Raw genomic sequence first — 19,807 nt, forward strand, 5'->3', positions numbered from 1 at the left:
ATTTGAACAAAAAAAGTTTAAAGATATTATTAAAAGACTGAGAAACATCTGTTAGTTAAAGAATATAAAACAAAAATAATAATGGGCCAAGTAATGAGCCTGGTGGAACTTCAGGGGTTAAAAACAAAATTTTACTAAGAAACGTCTAAACAGGACGAACACCTGCCCAATCTACAGCCAGAAAATGTAATTTTTTTGCTTTTTTTTGTGAAAAAAAGCAAAATCAAGAGGTGTTTTTACAAATTAAAGGTGAAAGGTCATCGGTTTTTCCGATGGCTTTTTTCTGATTTACTGGACATTAAAATAATTGAATTAAGAATCTTCTACTTCTGCGGAGCTGATACGATTTAAGATAGATGTACAACTGAATGTGATACGAATATAAATGCTTAAATGTGAAAATGTTAGTGAAAGCATCAAAACGAAAATAATAATGGGCCAATTATTGAGGCCTGTGGAACTCCAGGGGTTAAAAATAGCTTTCACAGAAATGTACTTATCAAATTTTACTACGAAACGTCTAAAGAGCCCGAAATGTCAGCCAGATGAACCAGTCAGTAAGAAAACAACGTACTCAGTGGTATTAAATGTCGGGTTAAGTGTCTTTCCTTAACATTTGAGGGATGTTAAAACTTAAAACTCAGGTCTTCTTGATGAAATTAGTTAACAAGCTGCTGTGATTTAGCAAATTTAAATCTCCTCCGTGACATTTCAGTGACCCCTCAAATCAAAGTCTCTCGTTAGATGAAACACGAACATAATTTCTGTCTCCCCAGTGTTAAATAATGAATAAGAGTTGGGTGTGGGACTTGTTTCTCACAAACCCAACCTTACGGGTGAGGCTACATGATGTCATCCTCTCATATCAATAACAGCCTGGAAAACAATCTTCAGAAACTCCAGTCTCAATGGAGTGGACTTCCTCCAGCCCAGTACCAGCCCAGTCCGCCGCCCACTGCACAAGGACAGGACGTAACACTTTCGCAAACTGATTTACATCGAAATAAATAAAGGCCAAGACCAAACAATGTGCAGACCCAAAGGAGGAACCGGCGTCTCTCCGCTCAATCTATATCAGCCAATCCGGGCAAGCTGCAGGGCACGATAAGACGGGAGGGACCGCTGAGTCGAGGCATTGTGCTGCGGGTCGCCTCCTCTGGTTTGCTGGCACACTCTGAGGGGAACACAAAGAAACGGCAGCAGACCGAAAGGCAGATGAAGCAACAAGAAGTTATAAATACATGAGCGGAGACGAACAATCACCATTCTCAAATCAGGCATGGATTTGTCAGAAACGACTCTGAAGGTTCTGATGAAGATTGTTCTTCTGTTTGTTTGTTTTGTGAAAAAGTAACGTAAGCTTTCCTGAACTTTTCCACTTCGTCACCTTCCTGAAATAATGGCCTAAAGTCAGATTTTCCAAATATTACATAGACAAAAAGAAACAAAATAAAAATAAAAATAAATGAAATGTCTTTTGAAACAAAAGAAGTTTTAGGCAATAATTTAAATTATTGTTTTAAATGAAGAAATGAAGAGCCCACTGCACTGAACCCGTTGAAAACCTCATGTGAACATCACCTACAAAGAGTTTTTTCCATGAGTTATCAGCCCTCAGTGAGAAACCGCGGCGCCCGTAACGTGCTAATCCCGTCCATGCGGGCGGCGGGTCCACAGCGGTCAGAACCAATTAGTGCTTCCACTCAGACGATGCAGCGCAGACGTCCATGGGATTCATCCAACACCAAACCTGGAGCCTCTAAAAGCCACTTTATCTGTATTTTTGTCTTTCCTCAAAGTTTCTATTTATTCAATAGTCTAAATTATTGTAACTTTAAAATGATTTTAAATGCTTTTAAAGTTAAAAACATAAAAATAAACAGTAGAAACTAATGTTTTTACATTTTCTCTGTAAAGATACTGTCAATTGTTTGTTTTTAGTATGTACTTTAAATGTTAGAACACTAAAGCTAAAACAATGATCTATAATTAAAGTATTAGTACTAATTTTAAAAATACATGTGTGAAACCTCAGAGTAGTAACTAGTTACATTTACTTGAGTAACGTTTTGCAAAAAATGTACTTTTACTGCGTTGTAGTAACTTTATTATGAAGTATCGCTTCTCTTTCTTGAGTACAATTTCTGGATACTCTACCCCAGGGGTGTCCAAAGTGCGGCCCGGGGGCCATTTGTGGCCCTTGGACTGAGTTTGTGTGGCCCCCAACAGCAGTTTGGCCCAATACAGTTTAAAGAAACCAACCAATCACAGACAGGAGGCGGGTCTTAGCGCTGCCAATCAATCTCATGAACATGCTGTTAAATGTGGTAATGGCGGAGAAACAATTTACATTAAAGAAAATGGTTTATCTCCCGTCATCAGTGGTCATGCTAACTAGCTTTAGCATTCACAACAGGATCTGCTGATGAGGAAAAGCAGCATACACATGAGCATGATTGACAGCGATAAAACTCTTCTGGTTCTGATTCACTGTTTCTAATTAGGAAGACAGAGAGAGAGAAGACAGAGGAGTTTGATTTTTTTCACAGATTATCTCAAGACAGTGACACTTTCAACAAAAATATTAAAATATACATATTTTTAATAAAAGTTACATACTGCAGCTTTAAATGAGGTTTTTCTACTAAATAGAAGAAATTTACCACAAAATATTTTGAATTTCCTCAGTTTACAGAAAATTCCAGCTTAATACTTCAAGTGTAAGGATGATCAAGCATGCAGTATTTCCCTACATCACCAAATTTGACAATGACCCAATCTGAATCTTCTGATCCCAGAACACAATAGTGCTGTAAAACCCATACAGCTAGTTTTAGAGGTGAAAACGCCTGCCGTGGTCTATCCATAGCAAAGTTTATCAGTCAGGGTCAAGCAGGGATTTAGGCCTGGGCTTTGGGGAATGCACTTAACCAAGGTGGCAGCTGCGTCTCTGTTAGCGGGCCCAGGGTGTGGGTCAAGGTGGCCGCTTTCCGCCCACCCAGCAGTCTGGACGCTCAGCCGCCTTGGGTCTTGTCCAGGAGATGCTCCTAAGTCCTAAATCCCACCACCAGCGCTTGGACTTCAAAATAACACCCCACATCTACAGGGTGCTTGATAAGATCGCACAGATATGTGCACTTTGTGTCTTTGAGGTGTGTTGGGAGGTGATTGAGAAGCCGACATAGGCTATGCTCACACTGCAGCCTGAAGTGACCCAAATCCGATTTTTTGTGAAATCAGATTTTTTTTTGCGTGGTCGCTCACACTTCCAAAAAATTAGGAGACGACTTAAAATGCTCAGTTTCTCTTATTTTACTTTTCATAAGTGTATGTTTGAGTAAAATGAACATTGTTCTTTTATTCTATGAACTACTGACATGTCTCCAAAATTACAAGCAAACATTTAGTATTTATTTGCAGAAAATGAGAAATGGTCAAAATTAGGAAAAAGATGCAGAGCTTTCAGACCTAAAATAATGCTAAGGCAACAAGTTCATATTCATTTATAAACAATACTAATGTTTTAACTCAGGAAGAGTTGAGGAATCAATGTTTGGTGGAATAACCAGGAGGTTTTCAATGGATTCCAATGAAGTGGGCTCTTTATTTTTTCCAGAGCTATACCGATAATCCAGTGTGAACTCCAAACAACCTGAAAGTGTCACGCATGCGCAGTGGAGGGCCCAATAGCGTCACACTTAGCGTGCTCAGTGTTTTGCCAACATCCCAAAAACCGGAAGAAGAAGAAGAAATACTCAGTGTTTGCGGAAGTAAACATAGATGCTAACGTTGGAGCATATTTTACGATTTTAACGTTGTTGTCCGACCGCAGCCAGCACAGTAACAATTTAATCCTCATTACCGTGTCCGCCTGGTGGTTGTTTTTCTCATAGACATCATATACGTAGACGCCTCATGGAGCGCTGAGTCGTACGTAACAGCGTCCTCCATCTTCTATGTGGCAGCAGAGCGATCGGAGCTCCTTAAGTCCTGTGCTGTGTGGACATATTTCAACCGTTTTACGAAACAAACTGGATTCATTGCCATTACCTCTCACAGGTAAGGATGAAAGATCAGAATTACTTGACTTTGCAGCCAGAAATTTGCTTCTAAACAACCTAAAAATATTTCCTATGTAGTTTAATTGGCCTGAAGTAACTGCTGGTTGTTAGCGTAGCAGCTAACGTTTTCATACTGTTTTCTAATGAGAGACAGCTGATGAAAAACCACTTAGAGGAGAAGTTCATTAAAAACCAGAGGATTTAGTGAGGAAAGATCAGTCAGGATCAGAGCTCGGGCTGCTGTTCTTCAGTCTGTTTCCCAGCTCAGCTTCTCCATGTCAGTATTTAGCTATAAAGATGCTACTTAATATTATTTTATTAAGTTAATAAAATAATAATTATTTTATTAACTTAAAATACTTTGTAGAACGGCACTTTATAAAGTTCGATCCATTCACTTGTATTAGCTTACTGGCACATATTCCACATTCAATATGGCGGACGCTGTCACGTATCGCAGCAACGGGCCGACCCGCTCCATTTGAAAAGATCAGATACGTATCGGATATCCAAGTGTCCTGGGTCGCATTCGGAAAAGAAATACAATCTTTGTTGTTCAGACTGTTATGAAAAGATCAGATACATGTCGCATTAAGACAAAAAATAAAAAATCGTATTTGGGTCACTTCAGGCTTTAGTGTGATCGGAGCCTTAAAGGAGTGATGGCGACAGAACGGAGTTATTAACTGATCCACTGCAGGGCTTTCTTGTCTTCAAATATATTACATTTAAAAACTAAATGTTGATTTAAACGAGCCAGCAGTTTTTTCACATCAATGGCTTTCTGTGAAAGTTGAAAACCTTCCATTTTGTACCCTTGTATTTTTAGAAAAAGCTGTTATTGTTTTCCTCTCCTGTGGCTTGCATGCCCCAGGATGTGTTCAAGGTCAGTATTCCTGTTTTGTCATCATTATTGTACAAGAGAATAGGCACCTCAGCCACAATGCTCAGGGTTTAGTGGGTTTCCTGGTACATGTTAGTCTTCTGCAGAAACAAACAGACCTGAGGGGGTTTCAGGGTGACGGAAAGTGAATGCTAAGGTGACTACAGATGTTTGAAATAACTCAAACTCAGCAGGAAGTTACAGTGAAGTAATCTACCTTAAAGATCTGAACCAAAATGGAGGTCAGCACTTGGTATGTTACAAAGTCTGGATGACAGCTTAAGTTTCTGTGGCGGTTGTTGGTCTTTTTATGGATAATCATTGAAAAATAAAATAATCTTGTTGATAAACTTACAAAAAACACAATAAGATTTTATCAACAAACCCCAATGAAAGAACCATCCATTAATTATATGTCTTATTTTTTCATTCCTTCTGTGTTACTATAACCATTATTAGTAGATTATTATTATTAAATGCCATTATTATCATAATTAGTTTTTAAATATATGTTTACTATATAACTAAGATCATGTAAGTACATTATATGGCATATACATTGGCAATAATGTATATATTATTGCCAATTTGGCAATTATATATTGGCAATAAGTTAATTATTTGCATGCCATATGTGCGATTGTTTTTTAACTATTAATATTATTATTATCACAATTATTATTATTACTATTACTACTATTATGGGTCAGTAAATTTGATTGTCCTGCTATGAGACAGTTTGTAGTCATTTTGTTTTGTTGGTTCTATAGCACAGTAAATTAACTGGCATACGAATACCACAACATGTTTTTATTACATATTTCTGATCAATACAGATAATTAAATTGAGATAAGGGATAAGATTATATAAGTGTTCACTTCTTCCTGCTCTTTTTCAAACAGGAAAGTAGTTCTAAGCTTATTATTTTCAAAACGCTGCAACAATTTAAACAATTTGACTGAAAAGGTGCAGGCAGAAGCAAGTGCCTTACATTAATGTCTCTCCTACTCATCAAACTAAACTAAATTATCCCTTTATCACTCATTACAATGTTTAAAAAACCAAACATACCACTTCTTACATATGAATTACGAAACAGAGTCATAAAAGAAAACAATCCAAAACCAAAACAGATAAAAACAATATTTTTTCTGTATTATTATCGTCTTTATATTTACACATTGCCCGTTTAGTGTTCAGATGGATCTATATGGATGATTGATTGACGTTTAGGTTTTTATGGTATACCGATTTGACCTTTTCGTTCAAAACTTGTTTATGTCAATATGTAACATGCTCATTTTAAATTGTTAAATTAAATAAAGAAAACAAAACAAATAACAAACATTATATTTGTAGGTTCATAGTAACTATCCTTATTTTTGTATAAGAACTATGTCATTTATTGTTGTTTTATGTGTGGATGTACAGTTATGTCACCCCACAGAGATTAAATAAAATCTTTTTGCGAGTGGAAGGCCTGTGTCGTTGTCTCTATCTTTGAAGTTTGACTCTCCGGTCTCCCGCTGAGCAAAATCCTATTTTAACAAGTCAGAGCCGTTGTGTTTTACCTATAGGATGAGCAGAGAATGTGGCAACACACAGTCCTTAAATGTGTGTTGGAGAAATAGGGGCGAGTGGCGGGACGTGGACCCCCCACATCCACCCCTCTGGGAGCGCATGCCAGCAGAGCTAATTATCCGCCAGGGAAGTCCAATAATGACGCGCTCCAAAGCCCCCCGAACAGCATATACTCATTTACAGAGGACCTGAAGTACAGTTCAGTGTATTAGAGGTAGGGGTGATGGACACGATGGTAACAACTGTGAGGAGACATCGCTTCTGTTTAGCCACAAATATTCTAATTATATGGACCCCCTGCATGGTTACATCCGGAAATTTGACGCAGGCGCACAACGCTGGAGGGTAAGAAGACGATTTTTCAACATGGCCTCCATAGCCGCGCTGCTGCGGTAACACAAACAGAAACCAGGAGCTGTAGTCATTATTAAATTAGTGCTAAAGAGTAACTCAAAACCACTTTTTTTCTCTCGCTCTCCGTTTGTCTGTTTCGGCTACTACACGCAGGCTCGTTGTCATAGCAACTGACAACAACGCCACTTTGGTAGAGCTACCGCTGCTATTAGCTAAGCTAACAATGCGGTTGATTAGCAAATTTAAACCCCTGCTCTACTGAGGATCTGTCTTAGTCGGCCTTTTTTATTTTGTAACTGAACCGAAACACATACAATTTCACATCACATCTGCATGTTACTGTTGTCAAAGTCAACTGAGAATTACTGAACTGTTTCCCAATCCCTCGCTATTTTTTTCTTAAGTTTTTTCCTGACCTTGTTGCCAAAGCAGTGTCACCTTTTTCTTTTATACAGCAGGCATACATCTTAAGATTTAGCGCTTTACATTGACAACTTACCAGCTAAAACCAATGGTAGTCATCGTCAGCCAACACCTTTTTGCCCTCCAACGTGGAGATGGGACGTGACGTCACGCTGCAAGGAGTCCATACTCTCCTATAACTGTAACCTCAGCAGTTAAATATAAAAGCAACGGTCAAAAATAAAAATAAATGGTCAGAGATCATTTCTATGTCATGATAAGGCATCAAATCATTTACACTTTATAAGATTGTTCTTAAAAATGTGCTCTCAAATTGTTTTAATTAATCAGAAATATTTATTTCTGGTATGAAGTAGCATGTCTTGACTCAAATGTATGTATATTTAGACTTTACACCTTTGACCAAACAATGTAAATATAACAGCTGAGCAAAAAAAAAAAGTTAATATTGAAAATCAAGTTAAGATTTGGTGAAAATAAAGTGAAGTTAAACCATAATCTGTGAATCTAACCCCCTTGGTAGCATCACACTCACTCTCATTTGGATATATTTTGATGGAAGAAGAGTCTAAAATGGAAGTGGAGCAGGTATAAATTTAGAACCATGCCACTGATTACAAATTGACCTAGATGTTGGATGAGGATGAACTGATTAGCCCTTCTACGAGTTGCTTATCAGACTTTTTTTTTGCCATCTTCTTACTCCCTTTACAATATGGTGATGCACAAATTATGCTTCATCATAAGGAAAACTATCTTCATAAGACTCAAATTTATACATGACTTATTTTAATTTTTTCCTATTATTTTTGCCATTTGGTACTGTGATTGTTTTATTTAAGTCGTTTCCTTGCAGCCCAGCTTTGTTTGGCCTGGACTGAAGCTGTCACAGTTGGACTGCAGCAGCACTCGGATAATTATCAGAAGACATGGATGAGTAGTTGGCTGGATGAATTACCTCACCAAGGTCAGAGCAGGAGACCTGAGGTGAATCACTGATCAGAGATATGCTAGGCACTCGTTACTGCAACAGGAGTGGTTGCAGTTTTATTCTAAATTAACGTTTCATGTAAAAGTGACAGTTTTTACATGAGGTTTGAAAACATTTACAATTTAAACTGTTTTTCTGGAGCGAATCACCTTCATTTTTGTGTGTTTTTTTTTTATCTCCATGTTGATTTAAATCATCAAACAAATAAAAAACTGTGTTGTTTTTGGTCATCCCAGTTTTAGATCCTCATTTCTTTTTGTTGTCAGCAGAAGACACTGATGTGGTTACTCAGGTGAAATACTGCACCTGGACAAGGATGTAAACAGATTTAAAACCCGTTTGCCGAAGGCTAAATGTCCCACTTTACAGGATTAAAGCTCTAAAGTGACAACATGCATGGCTAATTTACAAAAATAGTGATTTATTACACCTTACAAGACGTACAAAAACATATTACGTAGCACAAGAATAAACTTATTTTACATAATTAAGTCATATGAACATAAAATACATTTTTAAAGATCTGCTGTGGTTTGGATCAAACCTTTGCTACTCAGCACTTGACACAAAAATATTTCTTAATAATATTATGTTACATGAGGTTGTTTTAGACCTAAATTACTTTAAAATTAAAATATTAAAAGGTTGATAGGAAGCATAAATATCTCACTCCAAAAGAGATTTGAAGCATTTACAGCATGTGTGTCAAACTCAAGGCGCGCGGGACAAAACCGGCCCGCTATGGCTATTTCTGTGGCCCTCCAGAACCAAGAGAGACAGAAATAGAACTTCAAAATAATAGTTTTGTGTTTAAATATTATTTTATCAGTAAAATCTAATTTGTTTTTGCTTGTAGAAACTACTTGACTGCTAAATATTAAATTTAGCATCCAAATGTAATTGAAATTTGATTAAAATTGCTACAACCATAGAGGGCTATAGTATTTTAAGTGTTTTAACTTTGTGTTTGTTTTATTCATAATAAATTATTAATAATTTCTGCCTGAACCAACACTTTGAGTAGATTGGTGATGTGGCACAAAAATAAAGATAAGTTTGAGTTAAAGACTTCACGAGTCTTATTGTCTTTTTCTTAGCTAAGCTAAGTAAGTAAGATGCAACAGTATGTCAGAGATAATTGCTGCTAATTTTGAAAGGAAATTAAGCTGCTCTTTAAATTATTGGAACGTTTCTTGTTTATTCCATATGAACACTTGAAATGAAGACACACTGCACCACAACCAGCTAATAGAGACGATGCTAATTCTTAATAGAAACAGTTTTTCCAATATGTCTGCGATGAAAAACATTTAAAATGAAAATCAGACCGAATGAGTCTTTGAGCTGAAAAGGGTTTAACCTTGTTTGATTGACTCTGATGAAACAGAATCCATTAAACCGCCCGTATGGTTCTTAATAACAACTTGGCTGAAAATAATTGCTGCAGATCCTCAGTGATCTAATCTGGCCATTCAGTCTCTGTTTGCTGCTACTATGCGGGTTTTTCTTCTTCCATTTGCTCAGAAATCCCTGCAGAGCTTTAATGCATGGCTCGTGTTTTACTGCAGAGTGAAACACAGATCATAAAGCCGAATTTGATTGAAAACAAAGAATAGAAATAAACACAATCAGAAATACTGACCAGATTTGCACCTGTTGATTTATAGTGATTTTATAGCACTTTAAAAAACATTTCCAACAAAACACTAATGCTAATTGGAAAACTTATCTTTTATGACTCTTGCAATGCAAATGCAAGTTCCACATTATTTGTGGAAGTCCCTTTAGCAAAGGATAATTATTGTATAGTTTCTCATTATCAGGGAAAAGATAATTATAAAAATTGTGATTTAGCGTGGTAAACTTCAACTGATGATGTTTTCCAACCTCAAAAACTGAGTGCATGTCAAGAACTGTTAAACGTTTTTTCTACTGCTGGTTTCACGAGATCATCAATGAATATCAGAACATTTTGACCTTTTAATGACTGAGATTATCCTGTCCTGTTAGTGTTTGGAGGTACAATTACACCATTTGATTATAGAAATATTTGTTTGGAAGAAGCCATTTGTGAAAGTGAAATAAAATAAAAATCATTTTAAAAAGCAGAATTAAAAAAAAATCAACATTCACGGTTGCAGAAACTGGAGGTTTCCTTGGGGTAAGTATTTGATGAAGTAGTTTTTGCCACTTTTATTGTTACTTCATTAAATCTATATACAAAAAAAATAAGAAAATCCATCTATTTTCTATCATCCGTCTATTATTTTCACCTCATGTCAGCTGGTAATTGTGGTGGAGGATCTGTGATGCTGTGGGCCTTTTTCTCCACTAAATTTACTAAAATCCTATTTAAAGTGTCATTTTTTGTTTAATACCAGGAGACATTGATTTTTTTAGCAACTATGAGTCAAGCGATACATTTCGTAATATCAAACTGTAGGTATGATGGAGTTATTTAACAAGAAATAAAGCAAAATACAGATAAGAGGTAAAAAGTTGTCTCTGTAATCGTGCTGTATTTAAATCAAACTGACATTTCAGCCACACTCTTCAATAAATGACAAATCTTTTCAGCTGATCGATTAAAATTAAATGGAGGTGACCTTATGAAGCTGCTGCTCTTCCATTCGGCTTGACAGCAGCTATTGTTCTGAGGAGAGGGAGGGATGAACGCGTCTCCCACAACGGCTCACTGGAGTGTGACGGTTTGGAAAGTGCACTTTGACCCCTGAGGCTGCAGCTCAGGGAGGGACCTTCACTGCCCACCCCCTGCCATCGTTTTTGGCTCCGTCCCTGTCAGACTGGTCCCGACTGGGATAAATCTCTTTGTGTCAATTAGTCTGGTCAGTCTGCTGCTATTTGATTGATAAGATAAATAAATTGTAAACTAGTTAATCTAAAAACAATGATAGTGGAGAGTGAGAGAATTAACTTCAAACTGAACTTTGTGCGCTAGAAACATGAATCTAAGTAATTTCTGCTTGACTGGATTTGATCTAAACAGAAATATGATGCAAGGTTTGCTGTTTGGGTTAATTATTCTTAAAAACAAAGCAAAGGAAAGTCGGTACGAGTTGTACGTCTTTCAGAAAAGGTAATGGATTAGTGATTTACAGCCTTATACTGCCCTCTAACGTTTAAACTCGGTATGACAAGGTGAGCAGAACTAATATGTGGCAGAGAAATGCAACAAACTGCTTGTCATTAAAGGACATACAAAACGTGACATATGTGCAGAACTAAAAAGAAAAAAAGATACTTTAAAAAAAGAAATCTAAGGGAAACATGAACAATTTTTAAAGATGCAATTATGTCAAAAAAATGTAATAAACTGGAAGGCTGGAGATGCATTTTTGTTTCGATAAGTTAAAACAAAGAATAATTTGAATGTTCACTCAGAATATTTAGTTTTAACAGAAACACTGAAATTGTTTGACTTTCTAGCTTAGAAAGCAAACAATTATGCTCTTTTTATGTCATTAACGACGCCGACCTTTATATTTCATTACATTTTAGGAAAGATCTCTGTATGCTAGCTTGGCGGCTTTCTCCAAATCAATTTTGTTAGCATTTTATAATAATATTGTGATTTGGTTGGAATTGTTCCCTCATGTTTACTGACATATCATCTGCACATTTATGTAAGTAAATGACATATCATTTACTTACATAAATGTGACATTTTGTACATTAAAAAACCCGACATTGTACAAACATCATTTTTGTTTTACGTTTTTGATGCTTTGAGGTTTAGAAACAGAAAAATTTTAATGATCTGATCTTAAAGCAAAGTGAGTTACTGTAGAAAAACATTAATCCTTTATTATAACATAAAATCTCACATTAATATGTACAGATATATATTTTTAGTTATGCTAAGAGTTCTTCTGCCTCTTTTAGAGCTCTCTCCATTTCAGCAGCCTCCTGAGAGAAATTCTCTCTCTCTTGATTCATAAGTTCTCGCGCTTTAGTGACGTCCTCCATTGTTGCTTGGATTTCCTAAAAATGACATTAAAACCTCAGCCGAGCTAAACAGAAACGTTGCAACAGGATCACAGAGGTGAGAGAAGACGATGACTTGCCTGTAGCTGAGTACGCTGTTGTGATGCAATGTCCCCAAAAGCCTTTAATTCCCTCAGCAGATCGGTGGAAACACTCTGAAATTTAAGCAGTTATGCGCCGTTGTAGGCATGTTGTCTTGTTTGTGAGACTATACACCCATAATAAAGTGAAAGGGAGATTAATAAAAACATACCATAACTTCTTTCCTTTCGTCTTCCTTCTGTCTCGCTGCATCTCCAACTCGTTCCCCTAAAACTAAAACATTAAACTCATGTTTATTACGACAGGCAACGTTACAAAGGGTAAAATTAAAGACTTAAATTGAAAGTTATCTTTTTCACCTGGGTCTATCTTGGCAGAAACTAGGAGCCTGTGACAGTCCTGCAGGTTTTTCTGAAACTCTACATTCTCCTTCTGAAGCTCGTCGAGTTGCAGCTCCAACTCTTCAACTCTTTGCTGTGATATAAAATGTATATTAAAAGAACACAAACTAATAGACGTTGAATGTTTGTTTCGTTTATTTTTTTACCTGCTTCTCCGACAGGTTTTTCTGTAGCTCCTCCTTTGCAGCCACCAGGTTCTGATTTTGCTCCTTCAGCTCCACCTGTTGCCCATATCTGGTTGAAACTCTGCAGAAAAAAAGGGACATACAAATATGTTGAACACAATAAAAATCTCTGCTGAACATTAATATCATGTAATATGATGCATCACTTACCCTTTGTGAACTTTAGGAGCAACGTTTTTCCTGAAACACAAAAGATTATAATAAATATGAAACGAAACTAACTGAATTTAGAGATTTTTTATTTAATTTTGATGTTACCTTGGGACATTTTCCCTTGAATTTTTCAGATTTGTGTCTGTTTTCTGAACGGTTCTTGCCTCTGGTGGTAAATGTGTGCCTGAAAATACGGATATCCATTAGCATTACTTCAACGAAAGCTAATTTAAATTTAAACATCAAAATATCCATGAAGAATATAATAAAAAGCTCACCTCTTGGAATTTTTGAAGACATTGCGTTTTCCTCACAGAGTGACTTAACGCCAGTGATAATAATAAAAGCACCTGCATTAAGAGGCAACATAAAAATAAGCTTTAAAAAATTAGGATGATGGGAAAATATATATTTTTTCTTTTGCTACTACCACACTTCAAAGAAAAAACACAAATCCTAATTCTTAAAGGAATATCAGATTAGACAGACATTAAAAAAAAAATACACTACCAATACAATTTCAAGATATTTCTGAGATACAGCAAAGATAGCCGTTAATACAAATAGTGCAGAAAAAAAAGGACTCAACATACGTGTGCGGCACCAAAATAACACACTTTAATCCTCCAAAACGGCCATTTCTATCAGTTAAATATGTACCCTTTTACACTTTGCACAAATAATTTTATCCTGAAGTACACAATTAACGGCATGTTGCTCAAACCGAGCCAACTGACAGACATAAATATAACATTTGCTGCTGCGATTTAAAAACGCCCGGTCAGTTTACAGTTTGGCAGGTGTAAAATAACCCTTAAACACTGTTAAAACATACAAAAACGTTCATTAACAAACAAAAAAAGAGACAATAAACAATTACCTGTTAGGAGACTCAGTAAGAGGCTTTCAACAACAGTCACGAATTTCAAATATGTCCCGCCCTCCATGATCATTTCCGATTTGGCAACAGTTTCCGGTGTAAATAAATTTCTTCAAGAGTTTTCTTTTTTCTTCTTCTTTTTTTTTTAGAAAATATTATTTCGGCTAAATAGTATGTGAACTTTTTTTTTTTACATAATTTGCTATATTATATACTTTAAATATTTATAATTTAATAACTACAATAAAAAAAAAAGAAGCCGCGAGAGGAGCACTGTCAGAGCAAATGCGCATGCGTGGAGGCGGCTAAATTCAAAACTCTAGACGTTAGCTTTAGGTTGGAGAATTGCGCACTATCAAAAAACAAATGTCTCATGAAACTTTTTTACGATAGTTAGTAAGTATTAACACAGATGTATTTGGTGTAGAACGAAGAAGCTGATTTACAGTGAATAAGGTACGTGGCGTAATACTAGTTTGACGGGCAGTTTATCAATAGCTTGTTGACTTTAAAGCTAGTGACAACAACTGTTTCTGTTAATAATGTTAGCAATATTATGCATTCCTTTATGTATAAAAAATGAAGCCAAAGATTCTCTCAATGTTTTTCAGAAGGTCTATTTCATGTTTATGTTAATTATGTGTGATTCAACAATGACGCTAATGTTAGCATCCGACTCTTCAATTCAATGTTTTTAATGAATATGCGTTATTTTGAAAGATCAATTTGATCTGAAGTTGATCTTTGGTTAGTAGGATGCTAACGTAGCTTAGCCTTTATACTGCACTTTTATGTGACTAAAGACTGCACAAACTATAAGCGGTGTTTGGGAACATAATGTAATTTGAACCAGTTTTAAACAGTCTGGGGAGTTTTAATAAAGCTGGACCTAAATGATACAAACACTTAAAAACAGACTTCGTTGTATTTTCGCAAGGAGAGTAGGACTTTGCTAATCATAATAAAATAGTTCTCTTGTGAAGAATAACCTAGTCCAGGTGTGATCATTTGTAGCATTTCCTTAAAAGCTGTGACATAACTTTATTAATGTACAGTAAAAGTCCCTTTTAAAATAAATGAGTTATCAGTTAATATTTTCTGGCCTTTTGTTCATGAACATGCCCATCCAAATCATTTAAATCTATACATTTATGTTCTAGTTATTGATCTAATATTTTTTGTACAGGTGAAGATGGAACCTGTGGATCCAGGAAAGAACGTGTAAGTAAAAATATTATTGTTTAGAGTTTTATTTATGGTTGTTCCCTGAACTTTAAACAAGGTTCAAGATTTACAGTCTTTAAAAATACACATATGTAAAAGGAGTTTGTTGATTGATTTTGTAAATAAGAATTTTTATTTATTTATTTGTCTACAATAAAAGATGAATCGAACATTTTAGCCATGATGTAGCTGCAGATTATCAAGCATATGTTGAATTTATTGTTTTTACATCACATTTTTCTGTATGAGTAAAGACTTAAATGGACAAAAACTGACCGAATAATAATTTGTGTTTTTTTTGGTACAGTGAAGGCACCGGATGTTCCAAGCGACGCATTTCTTCTGTAAGTGTTACAAATAGTTTATTACAGAAAGTACACATAATCCTTTTCAGGTTTTATTAGTTTCATCCATCTGACCTTTTATCCATCGATCTCTCAGTCATTCATCCATTTTTCCTGGTTCCTTGTTCACATCTTGACCACCATAGAAATATCTGTAATAAGTTATGAGTGAACTCTTGTGTTTGTATTAAAAAAAACATACATTTCACATATAAAATTAATTTCCTAAATTTAAACTTTCAGATTTTAAAGGCACCACGGAAATCATTATTACTGCGGGACTCAGAGCAACAAGAAAATGAGGTAATTGAAATGCTCAGGTTTTGTTTTTTCTGTTGCAACATGTTAAATGGTTAAATGTCGTAAAATAATGATGATGCAAAGTGTTAAAAAAGACAGGTTTTGTTCAGTTATTTTTTATTTTTAATCTCCGCTAGGTGGAACCTGCCAAACCGGTTGAAAAGAGAAATTTGAGGAGAGTAAGTTTTGCTCCAGCCAACGACGTTCTGCTGTTTGCCAAGTGAGTGCAAGAAGAAAACTCCTCCTACGTTTCCAGTTGAAATCGTTTTTACCCAATCAGCTCGTTTGTTTTTAATAGGGATGCTAAGAATGCTTCGCCTGCACGTAACCCTCTTCAAGAGCTAATGGGACCAGGTAGGCAGGAAAATTATACATTATTCCCTTTTATTCACTTGAAGCATGTTTGTAATTGTTCTTCTGTTTTATATCACAGCCACTGCAACAACACAAAACAGGTAAAGAGACCAGTTCAATAAATATCAGTTAATTTATTTGCGTCCGTTTGAGCGTACGTTTTGTTGTTTTAATTAAGGGTTCAGGTGACGACAGCTGAGGACACAAGCCCACAGATCATGGGTAGGAATATTGTTTTATTTGTTAGTATTTTTTGTCTGTTTTTAGTATTTTTAGTAACTCAGCTCTCTGAATGTAGGCATAGACACCCTGCTGAATGCTCCTCTACATGCGTCTCAACAAAGAATAATGGTGAGTGTGAAATTTGGATGCTTAGTTTAGTTTGTAGTTTTGGTACTTCTAGAGATTTTTCATATCTCTCCTATCTACTCACAGTGTACTGTAAGGAAGTGAGGTAATGTAACTCCCGAGAAACATTATGAAGGCGATCGTAGTTGTTGTGATTCGATTAGGGGTTGTAATCTTTATTTTTTTATTTTTTTTATTCAGTGAGTCGACTAGTTCGGGAAAAAAATGTCTTTTGTGTTCCCTTGCAATATTTACTGGTCTGTTTAGTATACAGTCAAAACTTCACACATTTAAAGAGCCTCAGTGAAAATGTGTCTATTCTTAACTCTTAGGTCCAAAAAACTGATTAAAAATCAAATTATTCTCTGCATGTTTATGTCTGTTTGTGTCAGGTTGAGAGGGAACGCCACATGAACACAAAAAGACACAATCAGTGCTGTCAGATATAACTTTAGTATCCTGTGAAAATAGCTCAGAAATAGTCCAAATTGTTTGGATTTACTTTTTCTTCCTTCCCTTCTTATGGAAAGTTTCTGTTTCTATCTTAGAAGATGGAAAGCGATGGAGAGCCCATGTTTGACCTGTTTTGCTTTTGCATTTTGCACGTAGGTTTGTGGTGCATTTCCATCATGGAAAAACCTCATGAAAACCTTATAATACAGCAGAAAATACCGTGGCCTCCGTAAGACGTTCAGTGTCAATTATGCCACATGAACTGATCCTTTATTGTGAGAGAACACACAAAAAAAGGTGCTCCATGTCCCCTCTGGTGCTCCGTAGACTAGCATCAGAATTACACTATTTGTTTGATTTGAGGATTTTTGTTACTTTTTATCACCATAATTAATCAAAAAGTTATTTGAAGAAATAAATTGAAATGTACTTATTAATTACTTGGAGACAGAATAGTTTATTTGTTGATATGAAATGAATGAAGCTTAGGATGAACTAGAGGTTTGACTTGCTGTAATAAATTTGCTATTTTATTTTTTGAAGCGGTATGTTTGCTACATTACAACAGCCACAAAATTGTTAAACTAAAAACCTAAAGTTTTTCTTATTTTCTCATTTATTTTTGTGTTTAGTAATTATTCATTGAGTTAATTTGCTTTGACTAGGTCCACTTTGACAGCGGCAGTGGCATTGGGGAGAATACAGTCGTGTTTTCCACAGAGGACGCCGACATGGACATGACTCACAGTCACACCATAAACATCAACAGTGATGCAGATCTGCTTGGAGATCCAGACCATCAGAACTACGATCTGCTGCTCTCAGGAGGGGGGGACGAAGCTGATGTTTTCACAGAAGTGCCTCCCAGTCATTTTGCACAAGCAACAAATCAGGCGTCAGCATTACTGCTGGATAGAAAAACGGATTCAAGTGTGGAAACGAGAGCTGTTTCCACAGCTGCTCCTCTTTTGGATCCTGGCTTTAAAGACTTCCTCTCAAGCCTCTCCAAACTGAGTCCATCCAACACCGGGATGACACTTTTAACCTCCGACGACATAAAATCATCCCTGGCTGCAGATGTTGACAAAGAAAATCAGATGCCAAAATCTCTGAGCAGCAGCAGGAATACTGGAGAATCCTTTAATGGAAGTGGTTTCCGTCCAGACGATGATGTGACCATGGACGTGACTGAAGCCCAGACCGGCTGTACTCTGGACGACAACGACGACGATCCTTTCCAGTGTCTCTTTCCAACTCAAGAGATGTACGAAAAGTCAGAAAGACAGTCGCAAGCCAGAGGAACGAACCAGCAACAGAGCTGTGAAAGCTTGGAGTCGAACGACCAAACAGGTGAGAAATCTCACATCTCTGTCTTTCCAGAAGATTGACAATGAGTGTTTTTGCACATAATTGTGACAAAAAACAAAATAGTAACAAACATGGGTCATTAGTCTGAATATAGAGCTCTGGCAAAAAGACTAAGAGCCCACTGCACTGAACCCCATTCAGAGGTCCAAATATTGACCTCTGAACTCTTCCTGAGTTAAAACATTAATATTGTTGTTTTTAAATGAATATGAACTTGTCTTCTTTGCATTATTTGAGCGCTGAAAGCACTGCATCTTTTTGTTATTTTGACCATTTCTCATTTTCTGCACATAAATACTAATTTTTTGCTTGTAATTTCAGAGACATGCTGTCAGCAGTTCATAGTATAAAAGAACAAAGTTCATTTTTCCCAAACTTAAACCTATAAAGAGTAAAATCAGAGAAACTGATTATTTTAAATGGTCTCTCAAGTTTTTTCAGAGCTGCATATAGCTGGGCAAACATTATTTAAACTCATAGTTTCTTTTTTTGTTTGTTTTTTTAAAACTATATTTCTTAATGTAGAAAGTTAGCCAAAGCTCATTTATAACCCCTCTTGATGCTTTATTTTAGACTCAACATCCAACTTTAAAAAGAGGAACAAATAACAGATATACATATCTACAATCGCCTAAAAATACCATTTTAAATTAAAATTACATAAAATTTAATAATAGACTCCACAGCTGGGAAAGATATTGCTGTTATGGTAAAATATAAATAACTATTTAAAAAACATTTCAGTAAACTGAAAATGATACAAACAGTATCTACACTGTAAGTTGGTTAATCAGCTCAATAGTGGATTTCTAAGCAGTTAATTTACTATTTTTATTTTCTTTTTCAGCCAAGAAATCTTTAATAAACCTTTCTGTGCTCACTCCTCTTGAAAGCCATGAGGTGAGTTTCAGAGATGCTCTGAAGTTTCTTTTTAAAGAAGTTTAACCTGTGTGTTTTTGGAAAGCAGCCAGACATTAACATTTTGTCATTTCTGTGTTTTCTTGTTTACTTTTTTCCAGGTTTGCTCAGGTTTAAAAAACGACTTCAGAGAGAAAACGGTTGTGTTCGCTGCAGATGATTTTATGGACATCACTCAGAATCTGACGGGAAGCATCGCCGGCGCCGACCGCTCCCTGCTGCAGCACAAAATCCCAACGAATGACGTCGGCCGAGAGAACTACCCAAACAGGAGCGGTGTCGACCCGGCAGCTCCTGTTAAACCTGGAGGGGATTTCATCACGAATATGACTGAAGCTCAAACAGCCCTGGGATCAGATGATGTTTTTCAGTTTCTCCTTCCTTCAGAAGAAATGCAGCCTCTCTGTCAAAGTCAGAAAAAGGAAATGTTTGCATTAGGACAGCAGCACAATGATGGAGCACAGTCATCTGATCATAAAGGTACAAAAAAAACCCTCTAATTTATTTTTAGTTTGGTTTTAGTATATATATATATATA

The 19,807-nt window shown here is 36.1% G+C and overlaps 2 protein-coding genes across 3 annotated transcripts in view; one reads left to right on the forward strand and one right to left on the reverse strand.

Annotated features, from left to right (window-relative positions):
• Positions 1-12,089: 12,089 nt before the first annotated feature.
• LOC103155815 (girdin-like) lies at positions 12,090-14,037 on the reverse strand. Its single transcript, XM_007577699.2, has 9 exons — positions 13,961-14,037; positions 13,359-13,430; positions 13,186-13,264; positions 13,078-13,107; positions 12,889-12,988; positions 12,701-12,815; positions 12,553-12,614; positions 12,380-12,454; positions 12,090-12,296 (listed from the first exon to the last, which is right to left on the reverse strand). The coding sequence occupies exons 1-9, from the start codon at positions 14,031-14,033 to the stop codon at positions 12,168-12,170; spliced, it is 735 nt and encodes a 244-aa protein (XP_007577761.1). The 5' UTR covers positions 14,034-14,037; the 3' UTR covers positions 12,090-12,167.
• A 209-nt stretch (positions 14,038-14,246) lies between these two features.
• Positions 14,247-19,807, forward strand: part of LOC103155892 (uncharacterized) — a 17,810-nt gene continuing 12,249 nt past the window's right edge. For both annotated transcript variants that reach the window (XM_007577811.2, XM_016667707.1), the window contains exons 1-12: positions 14,247-14,416; positions 15,147-15,181; positions 15,492-15,528; positions 15,772-15,831; positions 15,966-16,048; positions 16,127-16,182; positions 16,262-16,283; positions 16,361-16,404; positions 16,481-16,533; positions 17,649-18,333; positions 19,199-19,251; positions 19,371-19,749. In XM_007577811.2, coding sequence (XP_007577873.1) covers positions 15,153-15,181; positions 15,492-15,528; positions 15,772-15,831; positions 15,966-16,048; positions 16,127-16,182; positions 16,262-16,283; positions 16,361-16,404; positions 16,481-16,533; positions 17,649-18,333; positions 19,199-19,251; positions 19,371-19,749 — 1,501 coding nt within the window. In that variant the 5' untranslated portion in view covers positions 14,247-14,416; positions 15,147-15,152. The remainder of the gene's footprint in view (positions 14,417-15,146; positions 15,182-15,491; positions 15,529-15,771; positions 15,832-15,965; positions 16,049-16,126; positions 16,183-16,261; positions 16,284-16,360; positions 16,405-16,480; positions 16,534-17,648; positions 18,334-19,198; positions 19,252-19,370; positions 19,750-19,807) is intronic.

Source organism: Poecilia formosa, unplaced genomic scaffold (assembly GCF_000485575.1).
Source record: "Poecilia formosa unplaced genomic scaffold, Poecilia_formosa-5.1.2 Scaffold1, whole genome shotgun sequence".
In the NCBI taxonomy this organism is placed as follows: Eukaryota; Metazoa; Chordata; class Actinopteri; order Cyprinodontiformes; family Poeciliidae; genus Poecilia; species Poecilia formosa.